Source organism: Dendrobates tinctorius, unplaced genomic scaffold (assembly GCF_039654945.1).
Source record: "Dendrobates tinctorius isolate UK_male_01 unplaced genomic scaffold, ASM3965494v1 ptg000146l, whole genome shotgun sequence".
Classification (NCBI taxonomy): domain Eukaryota; kingdom Metazoa; phylum Chordata; class Amphibia; order Anura; family Dendrobatidae; genus Dendrobates; species Dendrobates tinctorius.
Window position 1 is genome coordinate 1,537,554 of NW_027361813.1, and position 23,244 is coordinate 1,560,797.

The window sequence follows — 23,244 nt, forward strand, 5'->3', positions numbered from 1 at the left end:
GCAGCTCGGTAGGAGGAGGAGGAGAGGGCGCAGCTCGGTAGGAGGAGGGCACGGCTTGGCACACTGCAGAGGATCATTATAATAAACTCCCTCTTTCCAGGGGTTGCGCACAAATCGCTCTCGTCATGTGAAAAGGAAGTATGACAGCAGCTCCGTAGAGCAACATGGACCCACTGGCCTGGTCTTGGCAAAAGGAGACCCTCTTGGTGAATGTAACTTTGGGATCTACCCTTTTTCTGGTGTTCGAGGCCCTCGGGATTTTAAGTTTCATGCGACTCCTATGACTCCTTTCAACAGAACTTTGAATGCGGTGCAGGACACCCAAAAATTAAATATTTTCCATTTTTTTAAGGTTTTTGTGCATTTAGCATGACAATATTGTGATAAAATCTAAAAATAGGTGAATTTATTTTCTCATACAAAAACATACAGTTGTGGACTAGTGATGAGCGGGCGTGCTGAGTGTTATCTGAGCATGCTCGGGTGTGATCTGAGTATACTAGGGGCTTGGATTCCCTTACAGCAGCGAATCATGCAGATCACTTGGGAATGCTCAGATATCGCTGTATCCCAGCACGCGCGCTCATCACTATTGCTGACAGCAGAATACAGCGCTACCCCAGACATCACACGGGTGTAAGGGGCCGCCCCGGAGGACATCACACGGGTGTAAGGGGCCGCCCCGGAGGACACCACACGGGTGTAAGGGGCCGCCCCGGAGGACACCACACGGGTGTAAGGGGCCGCCCCGGAGGACACCACACATGCCTGCAGTCTGCGGTCACCTAGGAGGAGTCTCCTCGTGGCATTTTGCCATGCACAAGGGCATGTCGGATGGCCCATCGTAGCCGGAACCTCTTCTTCTCTGTGGGGATTACATATGAGTTGGGCAATGGCAGAGCTCGGGGGAGAAGCAGAGGTGGTGCTGACAGCATCCTCTCGCGGACCCCCCAGCAGAGCTCCTTCTTACTCCTTTCCACAGACCCCTGCAGGGCGTCCCAGCTTTGCTTGTACTCTTGGTAGCGTCCTACGGGATCGGAGCGCTGCCTGTACTGCTCCAGCAGGGAATACGGCGGGATACGGATGAAGGATTTCTTGGCTTGTGACTCGGTACACGGGACTCTGGAATCGTGTAGCTCGGACTCGGCAGAAAGCATGGACTCGTCACACACCTGCACCTGGCCGTCACTGCTCCTGCGCAGCACCTTGCGAGTTAGAGCTGGTGGCCTTGGTTTTCCGAGCACTTGAGCCCCCGCTCTGACTGTGTGCTTGGTGTAGGGGTCCAGGGCTCCCCTGTGCGCCGGGGCGTTAATCACACACTGCTGACTAGAAGCCGAATGCTTGTCCCAGTCACTCACAGACGTTCCGCCATTCTCCTTCCCAACATCGGTGGGGTCTTCAAAGGGTCCCAAGGAGTCTTCCAGTGCGGCTCGGCTGCGCATCAGGCACTCCAGGTCTTCTTTGAATTGTAGAAGCCTTTGCTGGGGAACAGAGGTGAATCCCAATAGAGAGAGCTCAGAGCGCAGCTCCTCCTCCGAGACCGTCAGTGGAGCGCTACGGAGGGAGCTGTCCGAGGAAAGCTCATGGAAACTGTGGGGGTCTGCGCTTCTGCTGGACAGCGACCCGTCGCTGCTCAACACTGACATCTTCTACTGAAGAGATGACCCTAGAGAGTAGAGAAGAACGGCGATCAAAGATGAGCGAGACGGCCGCCTGCCCCATGGAGTGCTCACATGTGCAATCATATGGTCAAAGAGGAGGAGCCATAAAAAAGGGGACATTCACAGGGAGGAGCTACAGGAGAGGGAGACCGCCACAGGGAGGAGCGACGGGAGAGGGAGACCGCCACAGGGAGGAGCGACGGGAGAGGGAGACCGCCACAGGGAGGAGCGACGGGAGAGGGAGACCGCCACAGGGAGGAGTTATCAGAGGAGAGGGAGACCGCCATAGGGAGGAGCCACGGGAGAGGGAGACCGACACAGGGAGGAGCCACGGGAGAGGGAGACCGACACAGGGAGGAGCCACGGGAGAGGGAGACCGACACAGGGAGGAGCCACGGGAGAGGGAGACCGACACAGGGAGGAGCCACGGGAGAGGGAGACCGCCACAGGGAGGAGCCACGGGAGAGGGAGACCGACACAGGGAGGAGCCACGGGAGAGGGAGACCGCCACAGGGAGGAGCCACGGGAGAGGGAGACCGCCACAGGGAGGAGCCACGGGAGAGGAGACCGCCACAGGGAGGAGCGACGGGAGAGGGAGACCGCCACAGGGAGGAGCGACGGGAGAGGGAGACCGCCACAGGGAGGAGCCACGGGAGAGGGAGACCGCCACAGGGAGGAGCCACGGGAGAGGGAGACCGCCACAGGGAGGAGCCACGGGAGAGGGAGACCGCCACAGGGAGGAGCCACGGGAGAGGGAGACCGACACAGGGAGGAGCCACGGGAGAGGGAGACCGACACAGGGAGGAGCCACGGGAGAGGGAGACCGCCACAGGGAGGAGCCCGCCACAGGGAGGAGCCACGGGAGAGGGAGACCGCCACAGGGAGGAGCCACGGGAGAGGGAGACCGCCACAGGGAGGAGCCACGGGAGAGGGAGACCGCCACAGGGAGGAGCCACGGGAGAGGGAGACCGACACAGGGAGGAGCCACGGGAGAGGGAGACCGCCACAGGGAGGAGCGACGGGAGAGGGAGACCGCCACAGGGAGGAGCCACGGGAGAGGGAGACCGACACAGGGAGGAGCCACGGGAGAGGGAGACCGACACAGGGAGGAGCCACGGGAGAGGGAGACCGCCACAGGGAGGAGCCACGGGAGAGGGAGACCGCCACAGGGAGGAGCCACGGGAGAGGGAGACCGCCACAGGGAGGAGCCACGGGAGAGGGAGACCGCCACAGGGAGGAGCGATGGGAGAGGGACGGGAGAGGGAGACCGCACTCCGGCTCCTCCTCCTCTGCACTCACTCCGCGCGGTATCTGCATTATCACCTTACTAGCGGGGAGGACTCACGGACGGGCGGCCCCGGTGATCTCCGCTCTTCCTGCTCTCGCTGCCGCTCCGTCCGGCGCTCCTGGAGTAACGGCCGCTCTCAGCCCGCCTGCTGACGTCACGGGGCAGCGCCCTCAATACTGCCGTCTCTTGGCAACCATCTGACGTCATTATCAGGGGCCGGAAGATCCTCGAGGAGCACGTGCCGAGCAGTGTGACGTGTACGGCGGCCGGAGCGAGGTACGTCACGTGATCAGTGTGCGGAGAGGTGAGGACCCCCGTGTATACAGCGCGGAGAGGGGTCGGGACGCCCCGTGTATACAGCGCGGAGAGGGGTCGGGACGCCCCGTGTAGACAGCGCGGAGAGGGGTCGGGACGCCCCGTGTAGACAGCGCGGAGAGGGGTCGGGACGCCCCGTGTAGACAGCGCGGAGAGGGGTCGGGACGCCCCGTGTAGACAGCGCGGAGAGGGGTCGGGACGCCCCGTGTATACAGCGCGGAGAGGGGTCGGGACGCCCCGTGTAGACAGCGCGGAGAGGGGTCGGGACGCCCCGTGTAGACAGCGCGGAGAGGGGTCGGGACGCCCCGTGTAGACAGCGCGGAGAGGGGTCGGGACGCCCCGTGTAGACAGCGCGGAGAGGGGTCGGGACGCCCCGTGTATACAGCGCGGAGAGGGGTCGGGACGCCCCGTGTAGACAGCGCGGAGAGGGGTCGGGACGCCCCGTGTATACAGCGCGGAGAGGGGTCGGGACGCCCCGTGTATACAGCGCGGAGAGGGGTCGGGACGCCCCGTGTAGACAGCGCGGAGAGGGGTCGGGACGCCCCGTGTAGACAGCGCGGAGAGGGGTCGGGACGCCCCGTGTAGACAGCGCGGAGAGGGGTCGGGACGCCCCGTGTAGACAGCGCGGAGAGGGGTCGGGACGCCCCGTGTAGACAGCGCGGAGAGGGGTCGGGACGCCCCGTGTAGACAGCGCGGAGAGGGGTCGGGACGCCCCGTGTAGACAGCGCGGAGAGGGGTCGGGACGCCCCGTGTAGACAGCGCGGAGAGGGGTCGGGACGCCCCGTGTAGACAGCGCGGAGAGGGGTCGGGACGCCCCGTGTAGACAGCGCGGAGAGGGGTCGGGACGCCCCGTGTAGACAGCGCGGAGAGGGGTCGGGACGCCCCGTGTAGACAGCGCGGAGAGGGGTCGGGACGCCCCGTGTAGACAGCGCGGAGAGGGGTCGGGACGCCCCGTGTAGACAGCGCGGAGAGGGGTCGGGACGCCCCGTGTAGACAGCGCGGAGAGGGGTCGGGACGCCCCGTGTAGACAGCGCGGAGAGGGGTCGGGACGCCCCGTGTAGACAGCGCGGAGAGGGGTCGGGACGCCCCGTGTAGACAGCGCGGAGAGGGGTCGGGACGCCCCGTGTAGACAGCGCGGAGAGGGGTCGGGACGCCCCGTGTAGACAGCGCGGAGAGGGGTCGGGACGCCCCGTGTAGACAGCGCGGAGAGGGGTCGGGACGCCCCGTGTAGACAGCGCGGAGAGGGGTCGGGACGCCCCGTGTATACAGCGCGGAGAGGGGTCGGGACGCCCCGTGTATACAGCGCGGAGAGGGGTCGGGACGCCCCGTGTATACAGCGCGGAGAGGGGTCGGGACGCCCCGTGTAGACAGCGCGGAGAGGGGTCGGGACGCCCCGTGTAGACAGCGCGGAGAGGGGTCGGGACGCCCCGTGTAGACAGCGCGGAGAGGGGTCGGGACGCCCCGTGTAGACAGCGCGGAGAGGGGTCGGGACGCCCCGTGTAGACAGCGCGGAGAGGGGTCGGGACGCCCCGTGTAGACAGCGCGGAGAGGGGTCGGGACGCCCCGTGTAGACAGCGCGGAGAGGGGTCGGGACGCCCCGTGTAGACAGCGCGGAGAGGGGTCGGGACGCCCCGTGTATACAGCGCGGAGAGGGGTCGGGACGCCCCGTGTAGACAGCGCGGAGAGGGGTCGGGACGCCCCGTGTAGACAGCGCGGAGAGGGGTCGGGACGCCCCGTGTAGACAGCGCGGAGAGGGGTCGGGACGCCCCGTGTAGACAGCGCGGAGAGGGGTCGGGACGCCCCGTGTAGACAGCGCGGAGAGGGGTCGGGACGCCCCGTGTAGACAGCGCGGAGAGGGGTCGGGACGCCCCGTGTAGACAGCGCGGAGAGGGGTCGGGACGCCCCGTGTAGACAGCGCGGAGAGGGGTCGGGACGCCCCGTGTAGACAGCGCGGAGAGGGGTCGGGACGCCCCGTGTAGACAGCGCGGAGAGGGGTCGGGACGCCCCGTGTAGACAGCGCGGAGAGGGGTCGGGACGCCCCGTGTAGACAGCGCGGAGAGGGGTCGGGACGCCCCGTGTAGACAGCGCGGAGAGGGGTCGGGACGCCCCGAGTAGACAGCGCGGAGAGGGGTCGGGACGCCCCGTGTAGACAGCGCGGAGAGGGGTCGGGACGCCCCGTGTAGACAGCGCGGAGAGGGGTCGGGACGCCCCGTGTAGACAGCGCGGAGAGGGGTCGGGACGCCCCGTGTAGACAGCGCGGAGAGGGGTCGGGACGCCCCGTGTAGACAGCGCGGAGAGGGGTCGGGACGCCCCGTGTAGACAGCGCGGAGAGGGGTCGGGACGCCCCGTGTAGACAGCGCGGAGAGGGGTCGGGACGCCCCGTGTAGACAGCGCGGAGAGGGGTCGGGACGCCCCGTGTAGACAGCGCGGAGAGGGGTCGGGACGCCCCGTGTAGACAGCGCGGAGAGGGGTCGGGACGCCCCGTGTAGACAGCGCGGAGAGGGGTCGGGACCAGGGCTGTGGAGTCAGAGTCGTGGGGTCGGAGTTAGTTTTGGTTGGAGTCGGTAGAAATGTACCGACTCCAGCTTTAAAAAAAATGTATTATTTCATAATTGGACTTTCTTATGAATTTTATAAATGTTACTCAAATATATATGTTCTATCAAACTATGAACAACAGTGATAAGCAGTTCTGCTGGAGATAGAGACATTTCTTACTTCTTGTGTGTCACTGTTCTCCACTGCCCTTATCTAATCTTATACTTGGTTAACCTCATGCTGCCCCAACCCCCCTACTTACAATTTATGAAACTGAAAGTGAAAATGTGTTGCAAATTCTTAGTAGTAAAGCTCCTCCTCTAGACTAGATCATACTAGGTGTGCGTCTTCCAAGCATCTCACAGCTGCCTGCTACTCAGAAGAGGAAGACTGTAAGAAGTATTATCCTTTCAACAAACTTTGCATCAGTTAACTGTGAGTACATGAGGAATAATAACAGTATTACTGACCACTATATCAGTTGTACGACCTGGCAATAATTTTGTACAATTGTTTTTAGGAAAAACAATTGTCATTTGGATTGTGAATGCAGAATTAAAAACCTGAGAATGTCAAAGAAGCATCACATTAAATCAGCTGTATTTGAACATTTCACCATCACTCAAGATAGAAAACATTATGTCTGTCAGTGTATGACAAATGATCCAGACGAAAACAAATGCTGTGAAGCCAAGAGGAGTGCATATTCAGGCAAAGATAAAAATGCTCCTACCAGAGCTTCTAATCTAAAGAGACATTTACAGCGCTTTCATCCAGAAGTACTGAAAGCAGTGGATGAGAAAGACTGCATCCAAACCAATGAACCCAGTGCCCAGCTCTTCCAGCCAAACAAAGGAGCAGAGAACTTTGCAGCCAACAGTTGCAAGATATTTTGTCAGTGACAAAGTTACTGTGACAATGACAGTAGATACATTTAAAAAACAGATCATAGAGCTTGTTGTAAAGGATAGTGTGCCTATTTCATTATTTTCACGACCAGCTTTTATGTGTCTGAATGGGGAAATGGCCCGCAAGCTTGGTGTTTCTCTGGAGAGAGAGAGTATTAGAAAATTAGTTATCGAAGAAGCTTTTAAACAAAAGGAAGAACTTAAAAAAAACTCTCAAGGGACGCTTTCTGTTTCTTAAAATGGATGCCTGCACACGTCACAGAGTGAACTATTTTGCCATCAATGTCCGATTTGTTTGTGACAAAAATGAAATAGTTACCAAGACATTGGCAGTAAAAGATACCAAAGCTCATCACACCAGTGAGATTCTCCAGGTCTTGGTGGAAAAGGTTCTGCAAGACTATGAACTTAAAAAAGAGCAAGTTCTTTCTGTCGTAACTGACAATGCTTCAAATATGATAAGTACTATTAAGCTAATGAATGAGAGTAATGATGGTGACCAGCAGCTAGAAGAACATTCTGGGTCCACAGACACACAAATGTTTGAAATAGAGGAACACAGTATTGTAACTGAGGAGCAAACTGAAGTTGCTTCAGATGAACAGCAACATGATAGTTTAGATGATCTTGTTGAAACTGTGTCAATATGTTCTTTCATTCATCACATGCGCTGTGTTGTGCATACGCTACAGCTGGCTATAAGAGACGGTCTGCAAGAAGGACATGCTGCTGCACTGATTGGCAAGGTGAGAAAATTGGCTACTGTTGCCAGAACCCCTAAAGTTGACTCAATTTTGAAGAGACGTGCTGGAAAAGGGGCAATTATTGATCAAGCCACACGATGGGGCAGTACTTACTTAATGATTCAGCGCTTGGTTGAACTGAAAACCTTTCTTGTAGACATGGCTAACCCTCAACTGACGCGAAATGAAAGTCAGTGGAATCAGGTGACTGAGCTGGAAAAATTGCTAGCGCACCCATTTACAGTGACTAAAAAATTACAAGCAGAGGACTTAACTCCAGGTATTTTCTTAAAGGAGTGGAAGAACCTGATGTTTCGCCTGTCCCAAAGAGGAGGGTTAATTACAAGTGGCATTGCTATATCAATGAAACGGAGAGAGGAGCTACTATTACAAAATAACATTCTTTTGGCAGCTGTTTATGTAGACCCAATGCATCGGATTCTTCTAGATGATCAACAGCTAAGTAAAGGAAAAGAAGCTCTGTTTGAAATAGCAGTAAGGATGAAAGGGTTGCAGAACAGTCAGGAGGAACAAGAAGAATTTGGTCGTCCTGCCACATCTTCACCCTCATCATCAACTGATGAAGAATTTAATTTCGAAAAATATTTGGATCACAAGGACCGTGCAAAGCGTTCCCGCATAGAAGAAGAGTCATCCCCATCAAGAAACACAGCCAGTACATTTCAGCAGAATTCTTCATGTGCACTAAAAGAAATTGAGAAATTTGACCATTCATCAAAAATAACAGTGCAACAAGCGATTCCTCTGTATCCTGACATTGTCAGAGATGTTGCCCGAGTGGTTACTGCTTTGCCACCAACACAAGTTACTGTAGAGAGGTTGTTCTCTGCCCTCAAAATAATTAGATCAGATTTGAGGGCATCCATGAAGGAGGATCTGACAGAGGCAATACTTGTTCTGAGGACAAATTTATAGATTTCTTCTTATTAACTGCATAAAAGTGTTTATTGCATATTTACTTACAGTTTAGAAAAGTTTATAAAAGTTATTTGCTATATTCTAATTGTATTCTAATAAATGTAGTTTTTGCTCTAAGTGGTCTGATTACTTATATGATGGTGAGAAACTGAATAAGCACGATCATACCGGGTGAGTCATAAAGGACGGACGTTTTTAAACTAATCATAAAATCGTTAAATATTTATTAAATATAAATGTATTCACAGATTTGGTTACGTATACTAATAGCATTTGACAAATTCAAGTGTGGAAAACAACATCTGCCATGTGGTGGCCATTATCAGTGATGCATTTCCAAAGGCGTTCTTGGAAGTTGGCATCAACACGTTCCAACACAACTCTGTCGATTTGGGCAACTTCCACTCGAATAGCTTCCTTCAGTTCTTGTAACGATCGAGGCTTAAGCTTGTATACACGTGATTTGAGGTGACCCCATAAGTAATAATCGCACATGGACAGGTCTGGGGACCTAGGAGGCCAATTAATATCGCCAAACCTGGAAATGATGCGACCAGGGAAGAGAGGGCGAAGAACGTTCATTGTTGCTCCGGCTGTGTGGGCCGTTGCCCCATCTTGTTGAAACCACACACTAGAGATGGGGATATGTTGCCGTCGTAACTCAGGAACAAAGAAGTTATTTATCATGGCGATATAACGTTGTGAGTTCACGGTAACAGTATTGCCATTATCGCCTTCGAAAAAGTACGGACCAATCACGCCATATTTGCCCATAGCGCACCACACCGTTACCTTAGGGCTGTGCAGCGGTCGTTCATGTAATTCTTTCGGATTTTCATAGGCCCAATAACGGCAGTTCTGCTGATTAACCATGCCATTGACATGGAAATGAGCTTCATCACTCATGAATAAAATAAGGTTGTCGTTTTGCTCAATAATTGCTTCCATCTCATGTGCGAACTTCAGTCGCGCTGCGTAATCCCCGCGCTCCAACTGTTGCACAATGGCCAATTTATAGGGGTGGAAATGCAGGTCTAAATGCAAAATACGCCTTACTGTACGATTACTGAGGGCAAGTTCTAAAGAATGTTTCCGAGCAGATCGACTCGGACTACGCAGCATGGCTTGCCTGACGCGTTCCACATTTTCAGGGGTACGTGCCGTTCGTGGAGCCCCCGGTGGTCGTTTGTTCATTAGTGTACCTCGTGTACGGAGTGCTTCAACCCAACGTAGGATAGTGTTACGAGCGGGAACAGCTTGATTTCTGTGAATATTGAAATGACGCCGAAACTCACGCTGAACGGCTGTGATACACTCATTATTCTTGACAAAACTGTCGTACGCAAAAACGCGATGTTCTATCGTCCACGGCACCATAGCTTAAACTGAAACTAAAATAAAAACAATGCTTTCACCTCACAAACATAACCCCGCCTCCCGCACATCTCTACCTCCACCTGGTGGTGAGTTATAGCCACTTCAAATACATCCGTCCTTTATGACTCACCCGGTAGAATCATAGAATCATAGAATCGTAGAGTTGGAAGGGACCTCCTGGGCCATCTGGTCCAACCCCCTGCTCAAAGCAGGATTCGCTAAATCATCCCAGACAGATATCTGTCCAGCCTCTGTTTGAAGACCTCCATTGAAGGAGAACTCACCACTTCTCGTGGCAGCCTGTTCCACTCATTGATCACTCTAACTGTCAAAAAGTTTTTTCTAATATCTAATCTGTGTCTCCTCCCATTCAGCTTCATCCCATTGCTTCTAGTCTTTCCTTGTGCAAATGAGAATAAAGTTGATCCTTCTACAATGTGACAGCCCTTTAGATATTTGTAGACAGCTATTAAGTCTCCTCTCAGTCTTCTCTTTTGCAAACTAAACATTCCCAAATCCTGCAACCTTTCCTCATAAGACAGGGTTTGCAGACCGGTCACCATTCTGGTCGCTCTTTTCTGAACTTGCTCCAGTTTGTTGATGTCTTTTTTAAAATGTGGTGCCCAAAATTGGACACAATATTCCAGATGAGGTCTGACCAAAGAGGAGTAGAGGGAAATAATGACTTCACGTGATCTAGACTGTATGCTTCTGTTAATACATCCTAGAATTGCATTTGCCTTTTTTGCTGCTGCATCACACTGTTGACTCATATTTAGTCTGTGATCTATTAGTATACCCAAGTCTTTTTCACATGTGCTGTCACTTAGCCCTATTCCTCCCATTCTATATATGCTTTTTTCATTTTTATTGCCCAGATGTAGTACTTTGCATTTCTCCCTGTTAAAAACCATTCTGTTAGTTGCTGCCCACTTCTCCAGTTTATTTAAATCTTTTTGAATCCTCTCTCTCTCTTCTCTAGTATTAGCTATCCCTCCTAGCTTTGTGTCATCAGCAAATTTAATCAGTTTACCCTCAATTCCTTCATCTAAATCGTTGATAAAGATGTTGAACAATACAGGGCCCAGGACAGAGCCCTGTGGTACCCCACTTGAGACATTCTTCCAACTGGATGTGCAGCCATTTACGACCACTCTTTGGGTCCGATCACTAAGCCAGTTATGAATCCACCTAACAGTTGCCTTGTCCATTCCATACTTAGTCATTTTTTCAATAAGGATTGTATGAGAGACTTTGTCAAATGCTTTGCTGAAGTCAAGATATACTATATCTACAGCATTTCCTTGATCCACCCAATCAGTAATACCATCATAGAAGGAAATTAAGTTAGTCTGACATGACTTATTAGTTACAAACCCATGCTGACTCTGTTTAATCACTTCATTCTTATCCAGGTATTGACATACATGTTGTTTAATAATTTGTTCAAAGATCTTTCCTGGTATAGAAGTCAGACTCACCGGCCTATAGTTGCCTGGGTCCACCTTCTTCCCCTTTTTGAAGATAGGAACAACATTTGCTCTTCTCCAGTCTTCTGGCACTTCTCCTGTTCTCCAAGAATTTTCAAAGATTATGGAGAGGGGTTCAAAAATTTCTTCTGCTATCTCCTTCAGTACTCTGGGGTGTAATTCATCTGGACCTGGAGACTTGAATACATTTAGGTTAGCTAAGTGTTTCCTCACTATCTTTCTGTTTATAGATATCCTGGATTCTTCTATTCCCTTAATAGGACAGTGAATAACAGTTGATGTTACATTTCCTTTCTGAGAGAAAACAGATGCAAAATAGGAATTTAAAAGTTCAGCCTTCTCAACATCCTGTCTTACCATTTCATCATTTTCATCCTGTAAAAATCCTATAGCATCTTTGACTTTTCTTTTACTTTTGACATATCCCCAAAATCCTTTATTATTGCTTTTGACATCTCTTGCAAGCCTCAATTCATTTTCAGCTTTAGATAATCTGATTTGTGCCTTGCAGGTTCTGCAGACAGCATTATATTCTTCTTTAGATATGCCTCCTTCTTTCCATTTTATAAACATTTTTTTCTTTTTTAGCATGTGCTTAAGTTCTGTGTTCATCCATCCTGGTTTCCTTAAATGCTTCCTATTCTTCCCTCTTTTCGGAATTGTTAACAACTGTGCTTTGAGAATTTCATTTTTCAAGATTTCCCATCCTTCCTGGACATTTTTGTCTTTAAGGATATCCAGCCATTGGATCCCTCCAATTCTCTTTCTGAATCCCTTAAAATCTGCCTTTCTGAAATCTAACCTTGACGTCTGAGTCTTCACAGGTCTTCCACCTCTAGTTATCCAAAATTCTAAAATAGCATGGTCGCTACCTCCTAGGGTCCCAGCCACTTTTACCTCCTCAACCATTTCCTCCCTGTTTATAAGGATTAGATCCAAGGTAGCAGTTCCCCTTGTTTTCTCCTTTACCTTTTGGAAGATAAAGTTGTCAGCAAGAGAGGATAAGAATTTCCTTGACCTGTTAGTTTTGCCTGAGAGAGATTCCCAACAAATGTCTGGATAGTTGAAATCTCCCATGACAACTATGTCATATTTTTTGGAGAACTTGGCCATTTGATGCATAAAGAGTTCATCCATATCTTCAGCTTGCACAGGCGGCCTGTAGTAAATGCCTACAATGGTGTCCTTTCCATTGTTCTGTCCTTGTATTCTTACCCAAACAGTTTCCACAGAACTCCCAGTCTCTGAAGCTTCAATCTCTGTGCAGATATACGCGTTTCTAACATACAATGCGACACCTCCTCCTCGTTTATCAAGTCTGTTTCTTGCAAATAAGTTGTATCCTTCTAGCCTTGTATTCCAATCATGTGTATTGTCCCACCAAGTTTCAGTGATTCCAATGACATCATATTTCTTTTCCTGTGTTAGTAGTTCCAGTTCTCCTTGTTTGTTGCCCATGCTTTGTGCATTAGTATAGAAACATTTTAGTTTGTGATTGGTTTCTCCTTCTCCAATATTTTTTTTAATTAGATTCTTTTGTCTTTGTTCTTCCTTTCCACTTCTAATAGCAGAGTTCTCAATAGCATTTGTCAGGTGTATGGCTTTTTCTGGTCTTTTGCTTCCCTTCCCATGTTGTTCTAGTTTAAAGCTCTCCTTACAAGTGTAGCAAGGCGACTTCCAAATACCTGCTTTCCAGTCTTCGTAAGGTGCACCCCATCTCTAGCAAGTAGTCCATCGTATAAGTAGTTCACTCCGTGATCCAGAAATCCAAATCGTTGCTGACGGCACCATCGACGTAGCCAGTTGTTCACCTGCAGAATCTTATTCCACCTCCTTGTTCCATGGCCATCCACTGGGAGGATGGAAGAGAAGACCACCTGCGCTCCCAGTTCTTTCACTTTCTTGCCTAAGTCTTCAAAGTCTCTGCAGATGGTTTCCAGGTTGTTTCTTGCGGTGTCATTTGTCCCCACATGTAGTAGCAGGAATGGGTAGTCATCTGTAGGTCTGAAGAGTCCTGATATCCTGTCAGACACATCTTTAATTTTTGCACCTGGAAGACAGCACATTTCTCTTGAAGTTATATCCGGTCTGCAGATAGCGGCCTCTGTTCCTCTCAACGGGGAATCCCCCATGACCACCACTCTCCGTTTCTTCTTCACAACATTTTTCTTTCTCCATCCAGGAGGACTCTGAAGGCGTACAAGGTTGCTGTTTGTTGGCAAAGTCTTATCCTGATGTATTTCTTCATCGTTTTCCTGCGTGAGAGCCTGGTACTGGTTTCTGAGCAGTATGGGTGCTGACTGCCTCCTGATCCTCCTGCTTCTCTGGGTCACATGTCTCCATTCCTCTGTTTCTTCAGGTGCACTTCGAATTTCTTCTCTTTCTGTAACATGAAGAGATAATTCTGCTCTGTCCAAGAACTCTTCACCTTCCTTAATGATCTTCAACGTAGCTAACCTCTCTTCGAGATTTTGCAACTTTTCCTCCAACAGGGACACAAGCTTGCATTTGTGGCATGTGAAGTTTGTCTTTTCCACTGGTAAATCTGTGAACATGTAGCAAGAAATGCAGCTCACCAAATGGCTCCTGGCCTCTTCCATCTTGAGATTTCTTAAAAAGATGAAAGATGAGCCAAAATTCGCGCGCCGAAAGGCGCGCGGTTTCTCCGATTTCCTCTTTTCAGCTGCAACGGCCAAAACCCAGTGATCGTTGCGCTCACGGAGACTCTTCACTTATCCCAGAAGGCACTGGGAATATGCAAATGATCTCCTCAAGACTCTTCCCCTGGATTCTCTGATTTCCTCTTTTCAGCTGCAACGGCCAAAACCCAGTGATCGTTGCGCTCACGGAGACTCTTCACTTATCCCAGAAGGCACTGGGAATATGCAAATGATCTCCTCAAGACTCTTCCCCTGGTTTCTCCGATTTCCTCTTTTCAGCTGCAACGGCCAAAACCCAGTGATCGTTGAGCTCGCGGAGACTCTTCACTTATCCCAGAAGGCACTGGGAATATGCAAATGATCTCCTCAAGACTCTTCCCCTGGTTTCTCCGATTTCCTCTTTTCAGCTGCAACGGCCAAAACCCAGTGATCGTTGCGCTCACGGAGACTCTTCACTTATCCCAGAAGGCACTGGGAATATGCAAATGATCTCCTCAAGACTCTTCCCCTGGTTTCTCCGATTTCCTCTTTTCAGCTGCAACGGCCAAAACCCAGTGATCGTTGAGCTCGCGGAGACTCTTCACTTATCCCAGAAGGCACTGGGAATATGCAAATGATCTCCTCAAGACTCTTCCCCTGGTTTCTCCGATTTCCTCTTTTCAGCTGCAACGGCCAAAACCCAGTGATCGTTGAGCTCGCGGAGACTCTTCACTTATCCCAGAAGGCACTGGGAATATGCAAATGATCTCCTCAAGACTCTTCCCCTGGTTTAATATTTAAAATGTTAATGTTTAATATTTTACAACAGTAAATTTGTTGTTATGAATTGGCCATTTATGAAGGAGCCGGAGTCGGAGCCTGATAAAATCCAGGAGTCGGAGTCGCAACTGTGGCTTACCGACTCCACAGCCCTGGTCGGGACGCCCCATATTTACAGCGCGGAGAGGGGTCGGGACGCCCCGCGTATACAGCGCCGCGGAGAGGGGTCGGGACGCCCCGCGTATACAGCGCCGCGGAGAGGGGTCGGGACGCCCCGCGTATACAGCGCCGCGGAGAGGGGTCGGGACGCCCCGCGTATACAGCGCCGCGGAGAGGGGTCGGGACGCCCCGCGTATACAGCGCCGCGGAGAGGGGTCGGGACGCCCCGATGTCACGATCCCTCCAATATGTCATGGACCAGTGGATGCGACGCACCGCCGACACACGGCTATCACAGGCGCAGGGGGGGCTTATCTTAGTTATCCCACCGCTGGCACAATGTGATTAAAAAACAGGAAGCTAGTCTTGCCCTAAAAATTTACCGCAGGGTGAGTTTTAGTTATCACACCACTGCCACAATATGTTACAAGCTGTCGGGATTTATGGATGTTCCACTTTGGAACTCGCTCTCCGGTGCCCCCTTTACCCTCAGGTCAGTCAGGGAACTACACCTGGGATAATTGGTCGCCGGACGGGCCGCTCACTGTGGACTGGCTGTTAGGCACATTGCAGCGAGGGAATTATAAATGCTCTGGCCGCAGCCACACAAAAGCTTATAAAACCCCTTCCGTCGCTGCCAGCTTCACCCACCCAACCGGGACCACAATTCGCTGACACCAGTTAACGATTCTCTTAATTTAATTAAGAGGGTCCGTAGCAAACCCCAAGTTAGTAGCGTAATTACTTCAGGCACGTGTACATTTCTCACAGAGCATGGAGGTAGAACTATTAAATTTTTATAGTTTTTTCCCAAATGATGGGCAGTGTTTACAGACGATAAAAAGGCTTTACGAAATGAGAAAATAATAGTGTTAGGCGTCGGGTTCCTGGCGCGCAGGGATCCTGAGCTTTGCCTTCAACCGTCTCCCATTGCTCTCCAGCCGCAGTGGAGCCTGCTCAGCAGACTCGTCGATCCCGGCGCTCTGCCCACACCAGCATTGTGGGCTTGGTTGCTGCTGCCACCTCTGGTCCAGCTATAGCAACGCATGCTGGCCGGCAGCGAATGATTCCAGGGGCTAAGTCTTCCTTTCAGTCCACTGAGCATGCCAATTGGAGATCGGAGGTCAGATGTTCAGGTCCTTCTCTAGCTCGGATTGGACCACAAGGAAGGTCCCTGAAGGACGCTGCTATAAAAGGTTTGCATGGACGCCCCGCCATGCGCTATGATAGACTTTGATGCTATACTGTTTAGTGGTGTGAGTGATGACGGATGTTTGAGACTGGTGACTGACTCATTAAGACTCCCTCCCTTTGATACGCATGAGTGAGGGTCCAAGAGTCAGAGTTAGCATCTAGCACTGCTTAGCGCCGCAGTGTAGTCAGCTCTCCGTCCTGTAGCGCCTTGGGGCGCCGGCCAGCACAGGCCTCTGATACCGCAGTGTCTGCCAGAGCGACACCGTGCGCAGTTACGTGCGCTTACCAGCACTGTTCTTGTGCTGGTTAGTGGTGTCCACCAGGGTAGACATTGTACCCGCTCTGAGCGGTAGTTTACATAGTCGCGATCTGTGATGTTTAACAGGTCACGCTATACGCCGGCTAGTGCGAACTCCGTGAAGTAACAGAGTCTGTCCTTGCACGCATCGGGTCAGTGGTTACCCTCTGGTGTCCAGCTACCTCTCGTTATATATCGTTCGTCATTGTCTAGCTGCAGTTTATCATCTCTGCATGGTGGACCCCGGGTTGCGAACGCATCATATACCTTATACCATCTTTATTATTTGGTGCGTTCCGCCGGCCCCTAACAAATAGTATGTACAATGCAACTAAAATTAGAAGGGGTTTACATTTAGCTTAGATCATTTCAGGCAGAACAATGCAGGGAGGAGGAGGAGCCAAACATCACCATTCATTTGAGACCTTATTGTCACGGCATCCAGCAGCAACTAACTAGGGGGGGCTCAGTTGCAGACTTATAAGTCTGGGCTTGTGACATCACCAAAGGGGCTGTCTGTTGACAGTCTTTCCGTTCTTAAAGTACAGATTTGGGTTCTGAACACTTATAACCATCATATCTGGGCTTGAGAACCTAGCAGAATATCGGCAGAACCATCATTCATCTTATATTGAAATTCGCTTTGTAATGACATCAAACACTAACTGTTTGTTCCGCTCTGTTCAGAAGAACTCCGTTTCTCTGGTTCTGTTGATGCCAGGATTTAGCAAGAACCACTGTAGTAAAGCCTGATCGGAGCACGTCCCAATATGTAATTTTCATATTTCTGTCACGGACGGGGTCTAAGGTACGGCCATTTTACTATCTCCCATATACATATACGACCACATGTGCTTAAACAAAGAACAGTAGCGGGACAACAGGGAGAGAGTCTTCTTGACCCTAACATGGGCGGCAATTTTGGATGAATGTCCCCAGCCTAACACTCGTTTTCGAGTGCTCTCAGCCACAAAGGTTCTTCCCGGGGGTAATTAAGTCAAGTTAACAGAAGCCACGGTAATTATCTTGGACGGGCCGATGATATGTGAAGGTTCCTCTTCAGTATCAGTCGACTGGAAAGATCTCGATAAAGCATCAGCTTTAATGTTTTTATCGACAGGCCGGAAATGGGGTTCAAAGTCAAAACTGGCAAAGAACAATGACCACCTGGCCTGCCGGGGATTGAGCCTTTGTGCTGACTGACTGTACGCCAGGTTTTTATGGTCCGTGAAGATCTTGAACGGATGTATGGCACTTTCTAGTAAGTATCTCCATTCCTCCAAGGCCAACTTAATGGCCAATAACTGTCACCAATGGAGTAATTAAGCTCAGACGGGTTGAATACTTTGGAAAAGAAGCAGGTGACTAGACGTCCTGAAGAAGATCTCTGCAAAAGAACAGCAACAGCCCTGGTAGAGGATGCGTCTACTTCAAGGATGAAAGGTTTACTAACCTCTGGACGGTGACGCGCTGGAGCAGTGGCAAAAGCTTGTTTCAAGGATAGAAAGGTGAACTCGGCCTCTGCAGACCAAGCATTAGGGTTAGCTCCTTTGCGGATAAGAGACAAGATAGGCCGAACCAATGAGGAGAAATGGGGGACGAACTGCCGATAGTAATTCGCAAAGCCAGGGAAGTGTTGGATTGCCTTCACCCCATGGGACCGTGGCCAATCGAGAACGGCGGACACTTTCGCCGGATCCATGCGTAGACCGGAGTCCGAGATAATGTACCTGAAGAACGGCAAGGACAATTGTTCGAAGACACATTTCTCGATCTTTGCGTAAAGGCGGTTCTCCCTCAAACGCAGGAGTATTTGGTTTACGTTCTTTCTGTGGGCAGACAGGTCTGGAGAAAACACGAGGATATCATCCAGGTAGACCACTATGCAGGAGTACAGTAGTGATGGGCAGTCCGGCTCTTTTTGGTGGTCTGGCTCTCACGCCTCCGCTCACCAAAAAGAGCAGGTTCTTTTTGGATCCTAAATAGATCCCTACTGCATGTGTGTTCAGGCGTCCGGAACCCCAACCACTTTCTAGGGACCAATTAAATTGCTGAGGTGCAGAGTTTTGTTTGGGTGGGCGGAGTTACGCCTGCTGAACACCGGGATTTTCCATCCAGTGAGAGTCATTCAGGGATTTTAGTGGCTCTCACTGGGGTGCCGACTCCCATCGTTCACAGCAGGGAGCCGGCTCTTTGTGTCGGATCGTTCGCGAACGACACATCACTAGAGTACAGTAAATCCCAGAAGACGTCGTTCACGAACTCTTGGAATACCGCTGTAGCGTTGCAGAGGCCGAAGGGCATGACCAAGTACTCGTAGTGACCGTCTCGGATGTTAAAGGTGTTCTTCACCGGAACGGATACGGACCAAGTTGTAGGCCCCACGAAGATCCAGCTTGGTGAAAATTTGTGCTCCTATTAGCCAGTCATGAGCTCCGGGATCAGTGGCAACGGATACTTGTTTTTGACCGTGATGTCGCTCAACCCTCGATAGTCTATGCAGGGACGGAGGAAGCCGTCCTTCTTTTAGACAAAGAATAACCCTGCACCTGTGGGCGAGGAAGACTTGTGGATGAAACCTCTCGCTAGATTCTCATGGATATACTCCGACATGGCTTGGGTTTTGGCAGGAGATAGTGGGTATATTCTACCCCTAGGTGGGGTAGAGCCAGGAACGAGGTCAATCGGACAGTCTTATGGTTGATGTGGAGGCAGGGTCTCAGCTTCTGTAATGTACTGTAAGATATGATTTTGCTGGGACATTTTAGAAATCTCCCATTGCTACTCTACTGATGACATTGTAGACTGTCAGCTCCTGCAATCCCTCCTTAACAGCTCTGTGTCCGCATTGGTAATAGGACACTTCTCTGCAAGCATTTGGCCCCTCTCCACAGAAAGGAATGTTGATTAGTTAAGGGAAAGGGTTTCTTTGTTTGAGCCATGCGGGGCAAGCATATGAATGAGAGATATTAAAACAAGTCATATCGTAAAAACCATGTGTGACAGATATAAAACGCACATTTCTGCGTAGGGCACGAAACCAGCTTTCTAACCCCTAATTTTCACTGTTCTAACACCACCAGAAACTGATATATGGTTTACTCCCAAATGGTGTGTCTTAACTACGGTATGCGTGGTTTTGTTTTATTGTATTCAGCGAACTACGACAAATGATACCATCTGCGTGGTTATACAAGCTTTCCTCGTCGAGATTTAGTTATTATAAGTTTGTAAGTAGATTGTAACTTCCAGAGTAAGGGGGCTTAACCTCCCCGGCCAACCGCTTTTTGTGAGGTCACACAGCAGAGGCCATAAGGCACGTCAAGGTTCAAACCATTGAGTTGAGCGGGAGTTTTCATGCTGAAAGGACCTACCGGATGTCTGGGGACGTATGGCTGCTGCCCATCCCCCTAGCACATGGCTACCTAAAGACAATTAAGCAACTGTAAGTGTAATTTCTGTTTTCATCCTTGTTGTTTTATATTTTGCAATGTATATATTTAATCTATGCAATCACTGCCCCTTTGGGGAATAAATCATAAAACTATTAGCCTGCCTCCATCCTCTAAGAAACGAACTTAAGCGCCTTTAGATAATCGCTACTAATTTGGGGGTTTGCTACGGACCCTCTTAATTAACTCATTGTGGGCGGCACGTGTGGGCGGCATGGTGGCTCAGTGGTTAGTGCTGCAGCGCTGGAGTCCTGGGTTCGAATCCCACCAAGGACAACATCTGCAAGGAGTTTGTATGTTCTCCCCGTGTTTGCGTGGGTTTCCTCTGGGTTCTCCGGTTTCCTCCCACATTCCAAAGACATACTGATAGGGAATATAGATTGTGAGCCCCATCAGGGGCAGTGATGATAATGTGTGCAAAATGTAAAGCGCTGCGGAATATGTTAGCCCTATATAAAAATAAAGATTATTATTATTATTAAGTAAATCGTAGCTGGTGGCGGCAAAATGTGATTTGGGCCCCGGGTACAGCTGGCTGCGACGGAAAGGGATCTGATAAGCTAATTGGGTGGCTGTGGCCAGAGCACTGATAATTCCCTCACTTCAGCGTGCCGGGTGGCCAGACCTCATTGAAGCAGCCGGCCGGTGACCAATTATCCTAGGTGTAGGTCCCTGACTGACCTGAGGATAAGGGGGGCGCCGGAGAGCTGCAAGTTCCAAAGTGGAACTGAGAAAGTGGGATATACATAAATCCCCGCAGTTCTTGGAAGGTTGTTAGTGGTGGGGCATCCAAAATAACCCTCTGCAATAAATTGTTAGGGCAAGACTAGCTTGCTGTATATTTTTGTCACGTGGTACCAGTGGTGGGATAACTAAGATAAGCCCCACTTTGCCTGTGATAGCCGTGTGCTGGCAGTGCATCGCGTCCCTCCGTCTGCTGACCAACTCGTGTCAGTGGTGGGATCGTGACGTATTGGTGGCACCGGCGGCGCTGTTTGTCACACACTCCCACAGTAAAAACAGCCCTTGTGCAAGCCTCTCCTTACGGTGCCGTTCAGCCATCTTGAGCCAGTCCACCTGCATAGGCTCAGATACAGGCCGCAGAAGATAACACGGGGCGTATGTGGGAAGGACTGAGAGTGGACGAGGAGAGATGAGAGAGTCTTCTCTCTCTGGCTGCCTCACGGGTGCTCTCCTGGAAGCGTAAATCAATGCTGGTCGCAAGAGAGTTAAGTCCTCCAAAGAGGTAGGGGTATCCAGATCCTCCAGTTCTTTAAACCGACTGGACAGACCTTGCGAAAAGGCCCCTACGAGGGCCTCATTGTTCCAACCGACTTCGGAGGACAAAGTGCAAAAACGGATGGCATCTTGTCCTACAGATAGAGTCCCCTGATGGAGGTTGAAGAGAGACTCAGTGGTGGAAGCCAGACAACCAGGCTCGTCGAACACCTTGCAGAAGGTGTCCAAAAAGGTGGAGAGCCAAGAGACGAGTGGATCACCACTCTCCCAGAGAGGATTCATCCACGCTAATGCCTCCCCCTCTAAGTGGGAAGCTATAAAGGCCACTTTAGCATGATCGGTGGGCTATTGCTGCAGCAGGAGCTCAAAATATAGCCGGCATTGGTTCAAAAACCCCTGGCACAACTTGGAGTCACCAGTATACCGGGGTGGTTTGCCTAAACGGGGCAGCGGGTATGAGACCGAGGCTTGGGCAGAAACGGAGGCAACAGATTTGTAGGGAAAGGACGCCATATAGATGAGGATATGGGCCTGGGTGTCACTTTGCTGCATGAGCTGTTGGAGACTGGCCAACTGGGAAGCATTTCCAGCATCAGAGTACTGTAAGGTCGACAAACGGGATTCCAAAGATTTAAAAAAAGACATAATCCTAGTCTGATTCTCCCGTAGGAACACCAGTTCCTTTTGGGCAGTGCCCGAGGTACCAGAGGGGTCTATGGCCTGATTATACTATGACAACTCCTGGAGTGGACGCTCTGGGTCGTGATACCAACCCACCCAGGGCGAGTCGACCTAGTGAGGACCACCTCCTATACAGGGAGCGTCAGGGGCAGACCCTAACTAAATACCCTGTTTTTGTTATCTTTTTACTAGCACTTGCTGACTACTGTTATATATTTTTTACAACAGAGTATTTTTGCACGTTTGTCATACTGTTTTTTGTTTGTGTTTCAGACTTTGGGTGGTGTGAACTCTGTCCAACTGACCTGTTCACGTGTGTGCATGTCACATGTGTTTTTAATCTATTAGTTTCTTGCTTAAGCAAGGTTTGGGAGAGTCCTGCCCCTCTCTTGTGTGACATGCACATAAAGAGCCGTCTTTCACAGCGTTCCCACATCAGGAAGCGCCTTTCTGAATCCTGCTCATATAGGTACTGTTCACATGATCAGGTTTTAAAGGGGTTGCCGGGCTTTTCACATAATCTCAGTGCATATCTGGGCTGCAGAATTATGACCATAAGTAATTTTACTTTCTGTCACCAGTTTGCAGGGTTTATAGATATTCTGAACAGAAAGTCCAAAGGGGGGGGGTGTTCTGGCATTGAAATGAGAACTGGTCGTTTCCTCCTACTCTACTCCAAACTTGCCCTCTATACCAACAACCCCCCCCCCCTCCATAGTTACAGGCCCTTCCTGACCACATGAACAAGCCCTCCTCACACAGTAACAAATCCTCCCCCTCTAGCAGCCTCAGTGCAGAGAGCAGCTGCTCCGCCCCCAGACACACACTGAACAGTGATCTATGGAAAGTGAAACTAGTGAGGAGGGAAAACCGTCCTGTATTCTGGGCCACTCCATGATTACAATACATAACTCATTATCAGTAATTCCTTCCCTCACTGTCCCAGGCTGCTGGCAGCAGTGAGAACAGACTGTGTGATGGGGGTCTGCAGCTTCTAATCTGCACAGGGGATGGCAGTCACTGATGTAATCTGTTCTGTGACAAAGCCTCTGCTGTGTGAATGAGACAGCTCCGTGTCACTGATGTCTTCACACAGCAGCAGATTTGGTGCAGTGTATGTGTGAGCACTGTGTCTCTGATGGGAGTAACCTGTCCAATCAGCAGCTGTAACAGTGTGAAGTGTTGGGGGTGTCTGTATGGCGATATAGAGGATACTAAGGATTCTGATACTATAAAGGGCTTGCTTGTGGTGTTGAGGAGCCCTTCCTTCATTCCCTCCGAGCTTTTCACTGTTCCTTTCTGACCCTGGCATACCTCCAGCCTGTGTCAGGTCTGCACCTATATCCTATCACTGTATAGTGTTTCTAGCCGAAATACATCACCGGTGCGCGCCGACCATTCCCCTCTGCCAGTGCTGGGAAAGACAAGCTGCCATTTATGTGTTTTCCCATCACCTCCGGGCAATTTTCAGTTTTTTGTTTTTCCCTCTCCTTCTTCCATAACTTCTCTATTTTTCCGTCAATACAGACATATGAGGCTTGTT

The 23,244-nt window shown here is 50.6% G+C and overlaps 2 protein-coding genes across 5 annotated transcripts in view; one reads left to right on the top strand and one right to left on the bottom strand.

The window, feature by feature from the left end:
* Positions 1-384: 384 nt before the first annotated feature.
* Positions 385-3,136, bottom strand: HYLS1 (HYLS1 centriolar and ciliogenesis associated). Of its 3 annotated transcripts, none has more exons than XM_073546313.1 (2): positions 3,007-3,136; positions 385-1,666 (listed from the first exon to the last, which is right to left on the bottom strand). In XM_073546313.1, the coding sequence occupies exon 2, from the start codon at positions 1,644-1,646 to the stop codon at positions 786-788; it is 861 nt and encodes a 286-aa protein (XP_073402414.1). In that variant the 5' UTR covers positions 1,647-1,666; positions 3,007-3,136; the 3' UTR covers positions 385-785. The 3 variants fall into 3 exon arrangements, with proteins under 3 accessions (XP_073402414.1, XP_073402412.1, XP_073402413.1); XM_073546311.1 differs by having other exon boundaries at positions 2,985-3,121; XM_073546312.1 differs by having other exon boundaries at positions 2,990-3,119.
* The window catches only part of PUS3 (pseudouridine synthase 3), a 34,622-nt gene continuing 14,454 nt past the window's right edge, over positions 3,077-23,244 (top strand). Inside the window, exon 1 of one of the 2 annotated variants that reach the window (XM_073546307.1) lies at positions 3,077-3,225. The gene's annotated coding sequence lies outside the window, so the exon portion shown is untranslated. Of the gene's footprint in view, positions 3,254-23,244 lie in introns of both variants that reach the window. The other variant, XM_073546308.1, reaches the window with a different exon arrangement.